General features: G+C 40.9%; 1 protein-coding gene across 2 annotated transcripts in view; it reads right to left on the reverse strand.

Annotated features, from left to right (window-relative positions):
• Positions 1-3,489: 3,489 nt before the first annotated feature.
• LOC128833417 (protein LYRIC-like) overlaps positions 3,490-16,206 on the reverse strand; it is a 44,135-nt gene continuing 31,418 nt past the window's right edge. For both annotated transcript variants that reach the window (XM_054021273.1, XM_054021272.1), the window contains 5 exons: positions 15,769-15,843; positions 13,774-13,872; positions 9,608-9,714; positions 6,163-6,292; positions 3,490-5,649 (listed from right to left, as the gene is read on the reverse strand). In XM_054021273.1, coding sequence (XP_053877248.1) covers positions 5,594-5,649; positions 6,163-6,292; positions 9,608-9,714; positions 13,774-13,872; positions 15,769-15,843 — 467 coding nt within the window. In that variant the 3' untranslated portion in view covers positions 3,490-5,593. The remainder of the gene's footprint in view (positions 5,650-6,162; positions 6,293-9,607; positions 9,715-13,773; positions 13,873-15,768; positions 15,844-16,206) is intronic.

Genomic DNA, 16,206 nt, shown 5'->3' on the forward strand with positions numbered 1-16,206 from the left:
AAAGCTTTTATTAGCATGAGGTTGGATACCTGTTTTATTCATATCTTCAGAATTTTTGGATGTGACATATCACAGATAAATTCTCTTGCAATTGTCTTATAATTTCTAAAAATGTTATTTGGACCATTTTTCATAATGCCTTGCCTATAAAGCTTTAGTTACCATGTGTCAAACTATATAAGGTTGAGGAGGAACCATAAAATCCTCTAAAAATTAAAAAATAAAATGTCAGAAATATAACTCTGATATCTTATCTCCTGCATGGCTAGAAGTGAGCACTGACTCCCCTTGGAAACTGAGAATTACTCCTTCTTAATGGTAAGATTACTTTTTCTAGGCCTGTGGGGCCATGAGATAACAGATTTTACAGTCATGACATTTTTATTTATAGAAAACAGGCACTGGTGCAAGGCTGACTCTAGTCTGTCCTGGGTGTCAGACCATGGTAATATAGCTGGCTGTGAGGGTCAGAATTCTGCATTTAGGAGTAGTAGGAAAAATCATTTCTGTGACAATTTGATTTTTTTTAATTTTGATTTTCTCTGACTTGTGGTTTGGAATATTGAAAATAATCATGGTGGAGATGGATTAGTGGCAGAGGACAGGTGATGCAGTCAAAAGAGCATGATAAATACACATAGCTCTGTAATTATTACACTAGTATCACATCCATAAATGTGACAGGTTTCAGAGTAGCAGCCGTGTTAGTCTGTATCCGCAAAAAGAACAGGAGTACTTGTGGCACCTTAGAGACTAACAGATTTATGCATCTGAAGAAGTGGGCTGTAGTCCACGAAAGCTTATGCTCTAATAAATCTGTTAGTCTCTAAGGTGCCACAAGTACTCCTGTTCTTTTTATCCATAAATGTGGTTACTATGAGAAAAAATAAATGACATTTATTATACATCAAAGTATGATAGAAAAATTGTTTACAAAGTCTTTGGGAATCTTTGGATGGACAGAACTAGACAAAAGACTCAATTTCATTACTGCCCTAAGCATGGTAGCTTTTGCCTGATCTATCACAGTGAAGATCAGTTCTGGGCATGAGGAATCTTGCATATCTGCACTCCCTTGCAGATATGAATAGCTATTAGGTAAAATATCTGTGCTTTTAGATATTGAAAACTTCAATTTGCCTTGAAAAGGTCCCAGGGGCTGATCCACTTGGATTCATGAAAGAATTACAGGATGAATTCTTGACCCTTTCAGACCATAGTTAACAAAAACCCTCTCCTTACATTATTATGGAGTAGGATCAGAAGATATAGTAAATAAAGTAGCTTTAGTTGAGCAGTAAAAACACTGTCCAACATTCAGCTCATACTTGCTTGTCAGCTGTAATACTTGTTTATAATTTGGGTGGATACTTGTGATTATATAAACAGATAAGTACAAAGCACTGGGCCAAATTCATCTATGGTGTTGCTCCATTAGCTTCAATCAACTTGGCCCACTGAGCCCAATTAAGAGTGCAGGATGTAAGTCAAAGCTTCAAATCCTGCATATACATAATCTCTCTATAATCAATACAGATAAGCTATGTAGGTCAGTTTCCCAATCAATTTCATAGTGAGGACCACATGTTAATAGAGGGATCGCCTCATGGATTCATCTCCTACCCTATTCATAATTACATGGCTCCTTTCCTTTCTGCTCCCAGAAGACTTCCTATGAGGAAGAATAACAATTCAGTAATCTTATTAGAGAGCTGGGAGTCATATATCAGAAAGATTGGTTTTGAGATGAAATTTGAAATCTTAAGTTAAACAGAGAGAGACTGATCTAGGTAGTGGATGCAGCATATCAGAAGCTACCATGCACTGTGAAATAACAAGTTTGATAGACAACAAAAATATCTAGAGTTATCATAAAAACAACAGTTTTGGAAGGAATGTTAAACCACATGCTTCAGGGCTTAAGCCAGTCTATTATTGATCAGGAGCAGACCTCCTGGGATGGGAGGGGAAGCGAATTGTCCAATATCTGCCTGCTGCATGGGTTCTTATTACTCCTTCCTCAGAAGCATTGGTGCTGAGAAAGAAATGTGGCATTTTAAAAGCATATAAGGAATGAGCTAGAAAATGGCATGAGGTTCCAGAGATGAAAGAGGCAATTTCACAAAGGAGATGGCCACCTGCACACCCTATTGATTTCAGTGAGTTATGGATGTTCAGCCCTTAAAGACTGAGAAAGTAAAAGAATACACATAGAACTTTATGGGAGCTACACAGTAAAAAATCAGGCCATTTATTTAGTAGCTTAACCTCAGGCATACTCCGCACACAGTTTTGAAAATCTTGGTCAGGTTGTGCAGCTCCACACATGGTAGCAATAATGGAAGATGTAATTAAGACAGGGCTCAGGCAGTTTTACCACTATGTACCTGACCCTTTACCTAGACTAGCCCTTCCACCGCTCATACCAGCAACACTGACACCTTTGGTGGTGAATTACAGCCAAAGTATGCTAGTGCACAAGCAGCCTTGGAATTGTGCATGCATGTAGGAGGGCATGCTCGATTAATATTGTAGTCTTGGGGATATATTCTCCTTCCTATGGCATTTTGTATAACTATTCATTTCCACATTAATACGACATAAGGTTAGATGATACAATGAGCCCTGTCTACATTACAGTGACCACTTACTACCACTGGGGAAGCTGCACTAGTGGGGAAATCTGGTTACAAGGTTTGCTAATGTGGCCACGGTCCAGCTGACTTCAGTGGGAGTTGTATTAATAAACACGACAGAACTGGGCCATATATAATCTGTTTCTTGTTGCTGTTAGACTCTCAGCTGTACATGGGAATGTCATTTGCCCACTGCATGTGTTCTTTTATTCTAACAAAATAAAAACTTCAATAAGTTTTCCTTAAAAAAACACTGTTGAAAGATTTTCCCATTCTTGAAAAACTGTTTCACAATATCCCTGTGGAAGCCTGAAAATGAAATGTTTCCTTGCCAAAAAGCTTTTTCCTCCAGCTCTCTTTCTCTCTAACACACGCTTGTTACTGGAGGGTTGCTCAGAAGTTACTCGGCTGTTGCCAGTGATTTTAATATTTTTTATTAGAAAAAAAATAAAACATTTCATTTTGGAAATAAAACAACATTACATGAACATTGCAAAGTTTGCAGACAGATATATAAGAAAAGGTAGGTGAAATTCTGAGTCTACCAACCTTAACTTCTCTTACATCTTTCATTAAGATATTTTCTCTTTTTATTCAGCAATGGAAATTATCTTCTGCTGCTAAATAAAGATTTCAGGTAAAATCCTGGCCACAGTGGAATTAATGGGAGCTTTGCCATTGATTTCAATGGGGCTAGAATTTCACCTCTTATTTACATACACCTCTACCTCGATATAACGCTGTCCTCGGGAGCCAAAAAATCTTACCGCGTTATAGGTGAAACCGCGTTATATCGAACTTGCTTTGAGCCACTGGAGTGCGCTGCTTTACCATGATATATCCGAATTCGTGTTATATCGGGGTAGAGGTGTATTTAATTAATCCATCCCCTAAGTCCTAATCCTTACTAGATTTGTTTTCCCAATAAGGTCAAGTATTTTCTAGTTAGTTTTATGCATATGGTATTAACAAGCTGCTTTTCAGGGAAGACATTGTTTGCTTTATTAGCCTCATTCATAAATTGCCTATATTTTCTCTTAACTGATATGTAAGCATTAAGATATGCAAATTCTAAAGTGTATTATTGAATGGCCTCACTTAAAAATATCCTCTGTGACGGGAAAAAAGCCCACAACTATGTATCTGACTCTGAACTAACTTTGTTTTGTTCATCTTCAGGGCATATTGCAAGGCTCATTTATTATCTCTGGTTCTGTGTGAGGAAGGGGCTAGATGGGACACTTGTCTGGGGAGGGGGATGTTTTATGGTAGTAGGTTAGCTGCTGGTATTACTTTGATTAACTGTATCTTTAATTTGTGTCAAAGGTGCTTAGACCATAGGATAATTGCTTTTACATATATCGATAAATACAGTATTTCTGTGCAGTAGCTTCTTTAAGGGATACTAATGCTTTAAATCCTACAGCATGGGTGAAAGCCAACATGTAAGCACTCAGGGTTTTAGATAAGATTACACTTACACAAATACATTGGCAACAGGGACTGTGTGGTTCAAGTTACTGAAGTATGGAGCTTTTTACCTCTAGCTCAGTGGTTCCCGTGTGAGTGTAGCTGGTAATGACTCCAAGCTGTTAACATCTGGCGGTGGCCTATGTGAAATGACTTTTGTGATGTCAGACCAACTGGGAACAAACGTCCATTTTACACCTAATAGTAACTGGAACCCTTTTTAGCAGTTTCATCAGAGGCACAGAGTTGAATAGGCACAGAGGCTGAATAACTATCATCTCACCCATCGAGGTGGCCTTGCCAAGATGGATCAGGGTTGAGGCATATTTTCTGAGCAGTACAGGGAAGCATTTATAGTTACTGCTGTGCTCTAGATGTTCTGTGGATAAAGAGCCACTAGTGGTGTCAATCTCACATCTTTCACAGACTCTTGGCATTTAAGGTAGAACAATTTGCTTTTCATTAGTGGATATTTTCTGTTTTAAATAGCCCTTTGAAGATGAGAAGTATATGCCCTTCACCATAAAAAACAGATTTTTTTTTAACTTTAATCTAGATACTTGGCTTACAATATTAGAAATTAAGTAATAAAATGGTAAAAACTGCCAAACTGCAGATTGGAAAAATGTCTTCAACAAGATCTCTCAGGCTAAAATACAGTTATAGCAAAAGGATCATGCTTTTAACATACAGGCTACTAAACTGTAGCCCACCACAAAAATGGAAAAGTTACACAACTTTTCTAAGTAAATTAAAATCTCCTTTAGAAATTTTCACCTTTGGAGCCAACTGATCTGCGTATGAGCTGAAATACATTAAAATGTCACTGTGTTAGGTAAAAATCCAACTTCAACAACTGCAGAGGGTTAAAAAGATTCAAAGATTTGCGGGTGAGTGGTGCTGTTCTTTGTAGGTCTAACAACTGCTTTCTTATGATTTATAGCCGCTTTAGCATGTACCACCCACCTTCTGTACATTATTAACCTGTCAATGAGCACATCTGCACACAGCACATTTTAAATTGCAAATGGAGGCTGGAATAAAGGGTGGATCCTCTATAGAATCTAAATACAATCGTGGTCATTTATGGATTTTGACTAATTCTATAATGTCATACAACATGACAACTTGATAAGTAACAGGACAGTGAAGGGTTTAATGTAAATGGGCTAAAATCTACTCAATAGTTTTCTTTAAGTGATCAAGGGCAGTGGGTTGTTTTTAAACAGCAATTCTGTTTCAACACCAACTCTTGCACAGATTACCATGGTTCATTCTCTCTCTCTCTCTCACACACACTCACACACACACACACTCCCTCTTCCTCTCCAGCTCACTGTTCCTGTTCTCCTCTTCTCCCATTTATTGGGATTCTTCTAGATCCTCTCTTTGCTTTGGGCTCAGTGCATCACCACAGAAAGCAGAACTCTTGCAGCTAATCAGCACACGTGCTATTTGGTTTTCACACTGTCAGCTACACAGCCCCATCAAGTCTCTTTCCTCATTTTCTTCCTCTTCCGCCTCTCCTTTTTACCAGGTACATCTGCCATGCAAACAGCAGCACAAATTATAAAAAGCTTCCACACCAAAATCATGTTGCTGGACAAAACACAATTTCCAGAGCATGATCCTTCATGTTGTGCATATGTATTTCTCAGTGGACACCTGCTTACCAGGCCCGATCCAATGCACACTAAAACCAATGAAAGGACTTTCAATAATGTCAGTGCGCTTTTCGGGTACATATCTCTCACTGTCACCCTGTTCCATGTTAAAAAAATCCTGCATAGGTCCTGATCCTACTCCCATTGAAATCAATGGGAATTTTGTCATTAACTTCAATAGGTGCAGATGCAGGCCTTGTCAAAGAACATCTGATTAAACAACGTTATTGTGCTTCTCTGTAAAAGTGAACATATACATCTAAAGAAAAAGGCCATTAACATTTTAGTTAAAATAATAAACGAACGAATGAATAAATAAATGGATGAACATTCCTTGGATTACCAAAAATTCTGAAATCACAGTTCTCTAAAGTGCAAAACTAATCACTTACCATTATGGGGTAAATTGTTAGCAGGGTCCTGGGGTATTTTGAAAGAGGTACAGGTAGCATGACTACTGTGTTTCATAGATATCAACTCCCTTTGACCTTCCTCTGTTCTCATTTCCAAACCTTGCTGAGGCTTTAAGAATAAATATGAAATAATATGCTTAACTAAGCATATACGTTAAATGAAGTATATGCAAGTATAAAATATGAAAAAAATGAAAATATAATAAGCAATTGGAGTATTTAAAAGAAACATAGGACAAATCTAATTTTAAAAGGATTAGACTTAACAGCCTGTCATCTACCCAACTACTACATGTTTGTTGTAGACAGGAGTCAAATGTTATAACCTTTTCTCTTTACTACCTTTGCCCTTATTATTCCCAGGGCATGGAAGAGGAGCAAAATGCTTTCAGGGAGAGGTGTAGAGCAGTCCAATTTTAGTCCACAATCCTGCAGGTTGATAACTGGCAACAGTCCACAAAACTCACTGATGAGGCACAGAGATTGTGATGAGTAGCTATATCTGGATCTCTGACTTGTAAGTTTACATTATTTATATCTATTTCTGTATGAATAACTTGCACAGCAGCCAGCATCAACATTTGGGGTTAGCTTGAAAAACAGTTTTTGCCACTTTCTCCCCCAAGTGTAACCAACTCCTGTCCCCCATGATCACACCACTATACACAGAGCAGGCCTAAGGATTCTGGAGTGATTTGTGAAGGTAGTTCTTGGAGATACATGCCAAACTTAAGTGACTAAATTGACACCAATGTTTGTGTGTCTGAGAGATCTTTTAGTTCTCCAACCTCAAAGCCTCCTGCTGCAAAAGTGGAGTCTAGCTGCTTGTTCCTTCCAAGTCTAGGAATCATGTCACAGTGGTTTATGTTTCCAAAGCTATCTTTGCAGCAACACAGAGATGACTTAAAGCTGGTGTAAGTGGACAGCTGAGGATTCCCCTTGCGTAGGGAAGCCTCAAGTGGTGTCGAGTTATCATTACTGGATCTAGGGGTGTGTAGGGTCTCAAACAGGTTAATGCTCTGGGTAGCTAGCCTGCTGCAGTTACATTTGTATTTTTAGCAGTCTAGCTCAATCACAGCTAGCATGGGTATGTCCACTTGGGCTGGAAATTACACCTTCCAGCTCCAGTGTAAACATACCTTAAGTCACCTCCTCACCTTGCAACCGCCAATGTAGGGGACATGTTGAGGGGAAAGGGGCATGGCTGTACTCCAGAGATTCCTGGCAGTTACAATAACCCTTTGGGGGCCAATACCAGATGACATAAATTGGAGCACTCTGAAGGTCGCTCTAACGTAAGCTGGGGCCAATACCAGACATTGCAGTCCAAGCAGTTGAGGGACCAAAAAAGTCCCGAAGGTTAGGTTCTCAGTACACGATCCCACAGATAGACTCTTATAGGGTGTGTGGAAGGCCAAAAATATTGTACTGCTGTACATGTTCAGAGTTAATTTACTAAGTCCAGATGTCTGTTGTTAAAGTCAATTAAAAACTCAACATATTTTGGTTGGTTTTCTCCACATCCCTTTCCGCAGAGTAGCAAGTACTTTTCAGACAGATGGGCCAACCGGTACTCTCACTTCATAGTTGCGACTTGTAACATCTACCACACTAATTGTGCTGAGATGACATTTTCCTTACCCTGCAGGGCTCTCTATGGGAACTTTCTCTGTGTAAACTTGTAAATGGTATAAAGCTGTTCCTGTTTAACCTTAACTGGTGCCCAAGGTCTCATCTATACTATGGAAAATTCTGTCAGGTGACCTGGTTACAACACTGCAGCCCCCCAATTCAGTTAAAACCCAGCTCAGGATTGCAGTGCAGACAGGGCTGAAGTGCGTTTTAAACATGTCCCAGAAACATGTCACAGCACTGGATTTTCCATGGTTAACACAGCCTGTTCCTATCTACACTGCAATTCCCAACTATTTTATAACCATGTTAGGGGAATACCATGTTGTGACAGGGTCCCCTTGACACTATACGTACAACTTTTTGGGGGGGGAGAGGGGGAGCTCAGATCCTCACAGCAGAGAAGGCCTTCTGCATCCATTTTTAGCAATTAAAGCTCAAAGGTGTCACTTCAGCTCCACCCAAGTTTTCCTGGGGTTCTACTTTCTTTCTTGTCACGCTCAGAGAGACAGGAACAAATTTCCTCTCTGCCTTTTGGCAATTCCTAAGCAGCACTGAAGACCCAGTATCCTTTGTTAGAGGAGGCTGGGGACAGCTTTCCCTAGGACCATATGCTGATGTAATGGATCTGCAGGTCCTTTTTCTATGGAAACTCTCTTTAGAGCCTCTGACTAATGTACAAGCAGCCCAAGTGGGGTCTCATAGACTGGTCTGAGAGAGCTGCCTGCAAAGAGCTCAGAAAGCTCTTCTCCATCCACTCTCAGAATCCTGCCTGGACTAGTCAATAAACTTGGCAGCTTTTGCCTGGGTTTCTAGTAGAAGAAGGAGTTTAATCAACAAGCCTTGTGCCTTGTGTTGTCTGCCCAAGTTGTGAACATGTCCGTTTAACTCAATTCTCTCATTTGAATATGTACCTGTGAACTAAATGGGAAGGTGTGAGAAAATAGGTTACTTGTGTTTGCTGTGGACTTTGATCAGTTAGGGCTCAGACATTCTGGAATGTCAGCCTCAGTAGAAGGAGTGCTTGTCTGCAGCATGGCAAACGTACCACGCACAGACTGAACACTGATTGCATGTGAAAGCACTGCCACACCGATGATAAACTCGCAGAAATCAGCTGACTTCAGATTTATGAGGCTGAATTGCAGCTAGCCCCAAAAAGTAAGCACATGGCAGTGAAAGGAGGAGGAATTGGCACAAGGAACCTTTTCCTCCCACTGTGCCCTTGGGCCAGTCCTTGCATGACATGGGAATGCAGTGCCTGTGCACACTGCAGCACCTGATGCCCCAAAAGAGTCGGGGAGGGGTGCAGGGCCGGCTTTAGCAAGTGCAGGGCCCGATTCCTGGGGTGGCACTTCGGATTGCCGGCTGGAGGTGGGGGGACCGCGGGGCTTGCCGCGCTCCGGCCGGCGCTCTGGCCCGGAGAGCGGGGCCGCGGGGCTTGCTGACCTCCGGCAAGGGTTGCGGGGCCGTGGGGCTTGCTGCGCTCCGTCCGGAGCTCCAGCCAGGAGAGCGGGGCCGCGGGGCTTGCCGCACTCTGGCCGGCGCTCTGGCCAGGGGAGCGGGACTCCCGAAGATGACCACCGTCGGGGTGAGTGCGCGGGGCGCTCTTAGGCGCGAATTGGCCTAAAGCCGGCCCTGGAGGGGTGATCTCACAGTGAATCCTCTCCTAGGGTGAAAGATCTTCTATTGCAGTGCAGCTCCTTCACACAGCATCCAGCTCAGGATCGCCCTTGATTGCTTTTCATTGAACATGGTAATGCTCACACATTCACTTCCGGCATTTCCTCACCTTCTCTCTCTCTGGTCCTGTGCATGTCTCCTCCACTCCCAGCCAGTTTCCCCATTCCTCTGTGGGAGCATTCCAATCGGAATTGAGGTCAATTGCTAAGGGATCATCTGTTAATATAAGGACATGAATGAATTACATTCAAATCTATAAATATTACTTCCTCGGCCTGTACTAGCAAAGCAAACATTACTTAAAACATCTAATATCTCACTTTCTGCACAAGGGAATTTGTGTATTTGTATCGTATTAAAAATGTGTGTATCAATTGAACGTTAGATGCACAACAAGGGATTAAATTATTCAGGCCAGAAACACAATTAAAGGAAAACACAAAAACACTCAGACAGTCTATAAAAGTCTCTTTCACCATCCCCTTTGGGAAACAGGCTTTACAAAATCTGATATTAACAGAAATGTTTTCAATTATTATTTTTATTTTATTTTATTGAGAACATTTTATTTTTAGGGGATTCCCTGAACTGTTTGCAGAGACTGCAGCATGATGTTAGTGCAGGGGCTGGCACTGCGATGTGGTTCACATCTTAACAGAGAGATTGTTTCCTGGACTATCTCCTCTTCCCTTCACAATGGCATAGAATAGGTCTCTGGGCTGTTTCCCGACCCACATGGTGAATCTGTGAGGCGAGAAAATCCGCCAATAAGCGCAGGACCCACCAAGGTAGAGGAGGAACTTTGTCACACTATGCAAATGAAAGCAGAGGTTACTGACTCTCGTGAGTAGGAAGCTGTTCCAAACTCGAGCATCAAAAGCTCCATACTTTCCTGTTAGTTTACCACTGCAAGAGGGCAGTTAGCTACCCTTCAGGCTGGCAGGCAGAAGAATGAGAGTTGGAGTGGGAGGGTAGGTCTACACTACGGAGTTAAGCCGACCTAAGTTACGCAACTCCAGCTATGTGAATAACATAGCTGGAGTCGACGTACCTTAGGTCGACTTACTGCGGTGTCTGCGCTGCGCTGGATCAACGGGAGAAACTAAGGCCTGGTCTACACTGAGGGGATCGATCTAAATTATGCAGCTTCAGCTACGTGAATAACTTAGATTGACTTACCTTGGTGTCTTCACCATGGTGAGTCGACTGCTGCCGCTCCCCTGTCGACTCTGCCTGCGCCTCTCATGGCAGTGGAGTACAGGAGTCAATGGGAGAGCGCTCGGGGGTCGATTTATCGCGTCTAGACTAGACGCGATAAATCGATCCCCGCTGGATCGATCGCCGATCCGGTGGGAAGTGTAGACATACCCTTAGTTCTATTTACTTAGTAGAATGTTTTACATTCTCCAAAGTCATCCAGCCAGATGAACTGTTACACTGATTGCAATTTGGACGCAAGTCTCAACCCTCCCCGCACCCCGTGAAATAAGTCATTATTATTATCATGGATAAACTGGAGCAGAGAGGGTGACTTGCCCATGAGCCAGTGGCAGAGCTAAGAATAGAGCCCCAGGCTCATGACGCCTAGTGCCTTGCTCTAACCACTATGCAGTCCTACCAAAAAATTGCTAGGGAAATGAAAAGAAATTGATTGACTGTATTCATCTGGATGTGTCAGAGTAACATCCAGTGGTCTTCATGTTATAAGTGACATTTTTAGTCCCCGTATCTGAAACAGTTAACAGGCCTTGTTTAAAGAACTAAGTCACATACCAGCACAAACCCTAATGCCAGGCATTATCTCAGCTAAATCGAAGGAATACATGTTAGTAACATTCCCCTTCATTCTGCTATCTAATCAAAGCTGCTCTATGCAAATCAAAAATAGTAAAAAATAATAATAATAATTACAAAAAAACTGCTGTGTGCAGAAAACCTTCCATTTCCTCTTTCAATTAAAATGTACAGTGAATAGCAACAGCTGCGGAGTTCACAGCTATATATTCAAGCTGTCAGTTAAACATGATGCTATTCCATGGAAGCAGAAGAGCTCTGTTTCCCTATCCAACTGGGAATCAAACACAAAATGCTCAAACAGTAGCATATACCAAATAAAATACAAGGAAGTACCAATGGATGAGCCACCTATGCTGCCATCCTCCTTACTCATGTGTAGCCAGGACTATGTTCAGAAGTTATAATGCCAAGAGTCTGGAACATCTAAACAGCTCCATCAAGATAAATAAACAGAGTGCAATGGGCTGGGAACACTTGTTTTTCTTTTATAAAAGATATTATTTATAAAATCCCGTGACAGGCAAGCTGTTGCGTCTGTTCCAGAATCTTAATTAATGCTGGGCTGAAATGGAAAGATGCCAGCAGATTAATATCTGCTTCCTCTATTCAGTCAATCATTCCAGATTCCTCTTTAGTTAGGATGACCATAGATGGAAGAGATCATGCAGGATAGAGTACCCCACCAGCAGAAGTATAATTAGATACTTCACTGGATCTTAGCCAAAAGGTGCAGAGAAGAAGCTACCAGATACCCATACCACTTGTGACAGCATCACCTTCCAAGATCTATATAGGTCTTTCCCACAGATTCTAAAATTCAAACACTGAAATCCTGGCTCTAATGAAATCAATGGGAGTTTTCCTACTGACTTCAATAGGTCCAGGATTTCTCCCCTTACGTTTTAAGGGATACTAACAGGATCCCAAATTTAGGTTCTGGTTTTTAAAATAAGTTTCTTGACAGACGTTAATACAAATATATATTTTAATTGTTTTTCGTAAAAATATAATTGAAGCCATTTTCCCCCAAACATTCCAGCATCGTGCTAGTGTGTGGGAACCAAGATGTGAAATCAACTAAAAGCTGTCCACTTTAGTTTCACCATCTAAGTTGAACGAAGTGAGAAAAGTAAACAAAATACATTATCAGAGGGGTAGTCGTGTTAGTCTGAATCTGTAAAAAGCAACAGAGGGTCCTGTGGCACCTTTGAGACTAACAGAAGTATTGGGAGCATAAGCTTTCGTGGGTCTGAAGAAGTGAGGTTCTTACCCACAAAAGCTTATGCTCCCAATACTTCTGTTAGTCTCAAAGGTGCCACAGGACCCTCTGTTGCAAAATACATGAAGTACATTGATCACAATGATTCCTTCTGGCCTTGGAATCTATGAAATAGTAAAAAGCAAATCTAACTTTAACTTGTTTTTAACTTTAATAACCTATGCTGACTAGTAGCACATTTTTAAAATACAGAAATAATACCCATAGTGTTCCTTTAACCCTGTGGTTTAAACAAACAAAACTCAAAATTCATGTTGAAATTCTATTAAAAAAAATCTTTAAAGAGATACTGTCAAGTCAAATTTACTCCCAAATTTAGATTTCACAAAACCCAAGTTTTTATGAAATAAAATGTTTCTGTGAATTAAAAAAAAAAATTCAACAGAAACTTAAAAACAAAGAGATGAACAATTCCCTGAATTGTCTGCAACCCAAATACTGCAGCACTATGCTAGAGCATAAGAACCTGGAAAAGAAACTGATTAGAAATTTATTGTAACTAAAGTAAAAATCAATAGTCTTGTTCAAGGTGATAGAAGTGCACAAAGTAAACAACCAGGATAAATGCTAAAAAGAAAATCTGATTTGTAAACTTCATTCAGTTTTAATAAACTAAGGTGTTATTTATAAAACAAACAAGAAGGAGTTTTAAATGACAATTAACCATATTATTAACCATCAACCAGATTTTTAGACGTGTAAAGCACTTGTGCTTCTCATTGATTTCAGCTGGAGTTGGGGGTGCTCAGCACTTCGGAAAATCAGGCCCCATCTGAATTTTACCCTGAGTGTGCACTGAATCCTGCTCACCTTCCTGAAGCAAGCAGTCCCACTGGCCAATAGATACTTGGTAGATCAGGGGTTCTCAAACTGGGGGTTGGGACCCCTCAGGGGGTCGCAAGGTTATTACATAGGGGGTCGCGAGCTGTCGGCCTTCACCCCAAACCCCACTTTGCCGCCACCATTTATAATGGTGTTAAATATATTAAAAAGTGTTTTTAATGTATAAGGAGGGGTCGTACTCAAAGGCTTGCTATGTGAAAGCGGTCACCAGTACAAAAGTCTGAGAACCCCTGTGGTAGATAGTCTCTTATTTTTTATGCTCAAATGACAAAGGCAAAAAGCAACCTGCACTCATCTCTCCACAGACAAACAAATAAACAAACAAATAAATCAATCAATCAGAAAATTGAACATACGCTGCCCGAGCCATGCATCATCCACTGTGAGGAAGGGTAAGTTGGCATTCCAATTATATTTGGAGGGGTTGTCCTGAGATGATTTACTCTTCAGATTACCTGAATAGAAACAAGTATACCTTTTTAATAAAAAACAAAACCAAAAACAAATCACTTAGGTATATTCACCCTGTTAAGGCCAATTAATCCTTTCCTGATCAGCACAGCCGTGGCATTATGGAATTTAAGCTGCAAAAATTAATTTATGTTGCTCATAACACTGAACTTATTTTAAAAGGCTGGACAAGGACAGTACATGATTAAATTACTATCAGAATATCCCTCTGAACAGTGATTGAACATGTATTGTCCAAAGTCGTAATCTGCTGGCTGGCAAATGACTTTCAGAGACATCAAAATGAAGTTTTAGTTCCTACAGAACAAAGAGCTCATCCATTCTACACCTGGTAAAAAGCCAGATCCAACTCCCTATTTAAGTTAATGGTAAGACTCCTACTGACTTGAAAGAGAGCTGAATCAGGCCCATAGTTATCCCTTTTTACATGTAATGAAAAGTAGGGCAGAGAGAAAAAGCTCATAGAAAGAAGGAAGCCAAAGCTTTTCTTGATGATTATTTGCAAGTAATTGAAACAGCAGAGTTCACTCATACAAGTGCTGAATAACTCCTTACAGCACATCAATCTTTTAAGCTACTTGTATTATGGATTAGCTCTTCTCATATTTTTTCTTGTTTATTCTTCGTCATGTCCAAGAATATGATTTTGTAGGTTATTATGGCCTTTTTTTCACTCTTCCCCTAAATATTTGTTCTGTTTGTGCAGTTCTGCCCTGTAGCAGCTTACCTTTTTGATGCACTCACTAATGCAGATGAAAGCAATGATTTTTGTCTGTCTTGTGTTGTCTATTATGAGATACCTCAGACCACTGTTTAATGCAAGATTGGAAAATATATGACCGAATAAGTTATACATTGTATCATCTGCAATGTCTTGCTATGGAGTAGAATTACATTATTTTGGCTTGCACAGCTCAACATACACGATGCACGTATGTATGCTTTCACTTAACATATCCTAAATGTTTAGGACCAGATTCTGCATTCCTTGTACAGTCAAAACTCCTGTTGAAGTCAATGGGACTTTCTGGTGTGCAAACCAATGCAAGAGCAAGTCTTTTCAAAATATTCTAATAAGAATTCAGGAACCTAAACCCCACATCCACCTTTTCGCTCATCGGTATTACGCATTGATAAGTCAGTGTTATGCTGTCTACTGTGACACTGCTTCAACCCAGCACCACTCAGGGCCTACATAGCCAAAAGAAGCAGCATAGACAATTTTAGGTGAGATTAGAGAACGCACAGATGAAACTGAAGTGGAATGGGAGAGACCAAGAAAGACTGCCTCTCTCCCCACAGTTGCAATCAGCAGAGGCTCTCGAACTGGAATTCCCTAAATGTAAAGAAGGAGCATGCCACTGGCAAGGTGTTCTCCACAAGGGCCCCTCGACTTCGGCTCCTGGCCCTTCTCCCTTGGCCTGAAATAGCCTGAATTTGCTAGCCTTTAGAACACACTGCAAAGCCCAACTTTTTATGGGGGATTATGGGGAGAGAGTTTGCTGGCGGGGCAATATTTGAGGAGGGTAGGGTGCTTTCTCGTTATCTGATCGGAAGCATTAATGACTTACTGCTCAAATGGTGGAATTTGCTAATCTCTATGTTTAGTTGTGTTTTTAAAATAACTGGTAAGGACACATCTCAAGTTTTAAAGTCATACCAGGATGACACAAAAGTTAGGACTGGTTTCAAGGAAATACACTGAAGTCAGTCACTAAAAGGTTGGCTCATCGGATTTCAAATATGAACAAGGTGTCAGAGAAAACACTGAATATGGCTAATGGTGGGGAGAATTTTTAAGGGTCTGAATATCTGGGGATATGGGTGATGGAAAACTCACAAGGAAGTGAATCAAAAGTGTCCACAGAAAGACCACTCACTTAACTCCATGGACAGCTCTGGTAAGGTCCCAAAGGTCACAGGATAAGATTTTGCTTCTGCAATATCCCATGTACCTGGATTAAAAAACAAACCCAAGCACAGCATTCAGAATTCGTCCATGTGGCTTCAAACAGACACATTCAGAATGTTTCAGTCTCTCCTCCCCAACCTGTGGACAATGCTCCTGCAGCTGGGAGGACAATCAAGTTTGAAAAAGTTAGCCTCTTAGGATATGTCTACACTGCAACCTAACCTGTGACTGCAGCACAGGTAGACATACCCATACTAGCTTTATCTGTGCCAGCCTAGCTAAAAATAGCAGTGTAGACATGACAGCGTGGGCTTCAGCGTGGGCTGTGCAAGCACTCTGGGGATTCTAGGTATGTATGGACTCGCCCACACTGAAGCCAGTGCCACCACATCTACCCTGCTATTTT

The sequence above is a fragment of the Malaclemys terrapin genome, chromosome 3, assembly GCF_027887155.1.
Source record: "Malaclemys terrapin pileata isolate rMalTer1 chromosome 3, rMalTer1.hap1, whole genome shotgun sequence".
Lineage (NCBI taxonomy): Eukaryota > Metazoa > Chordata > Testudines > Emydidae > Malaclemys > Malaclemys terrapin.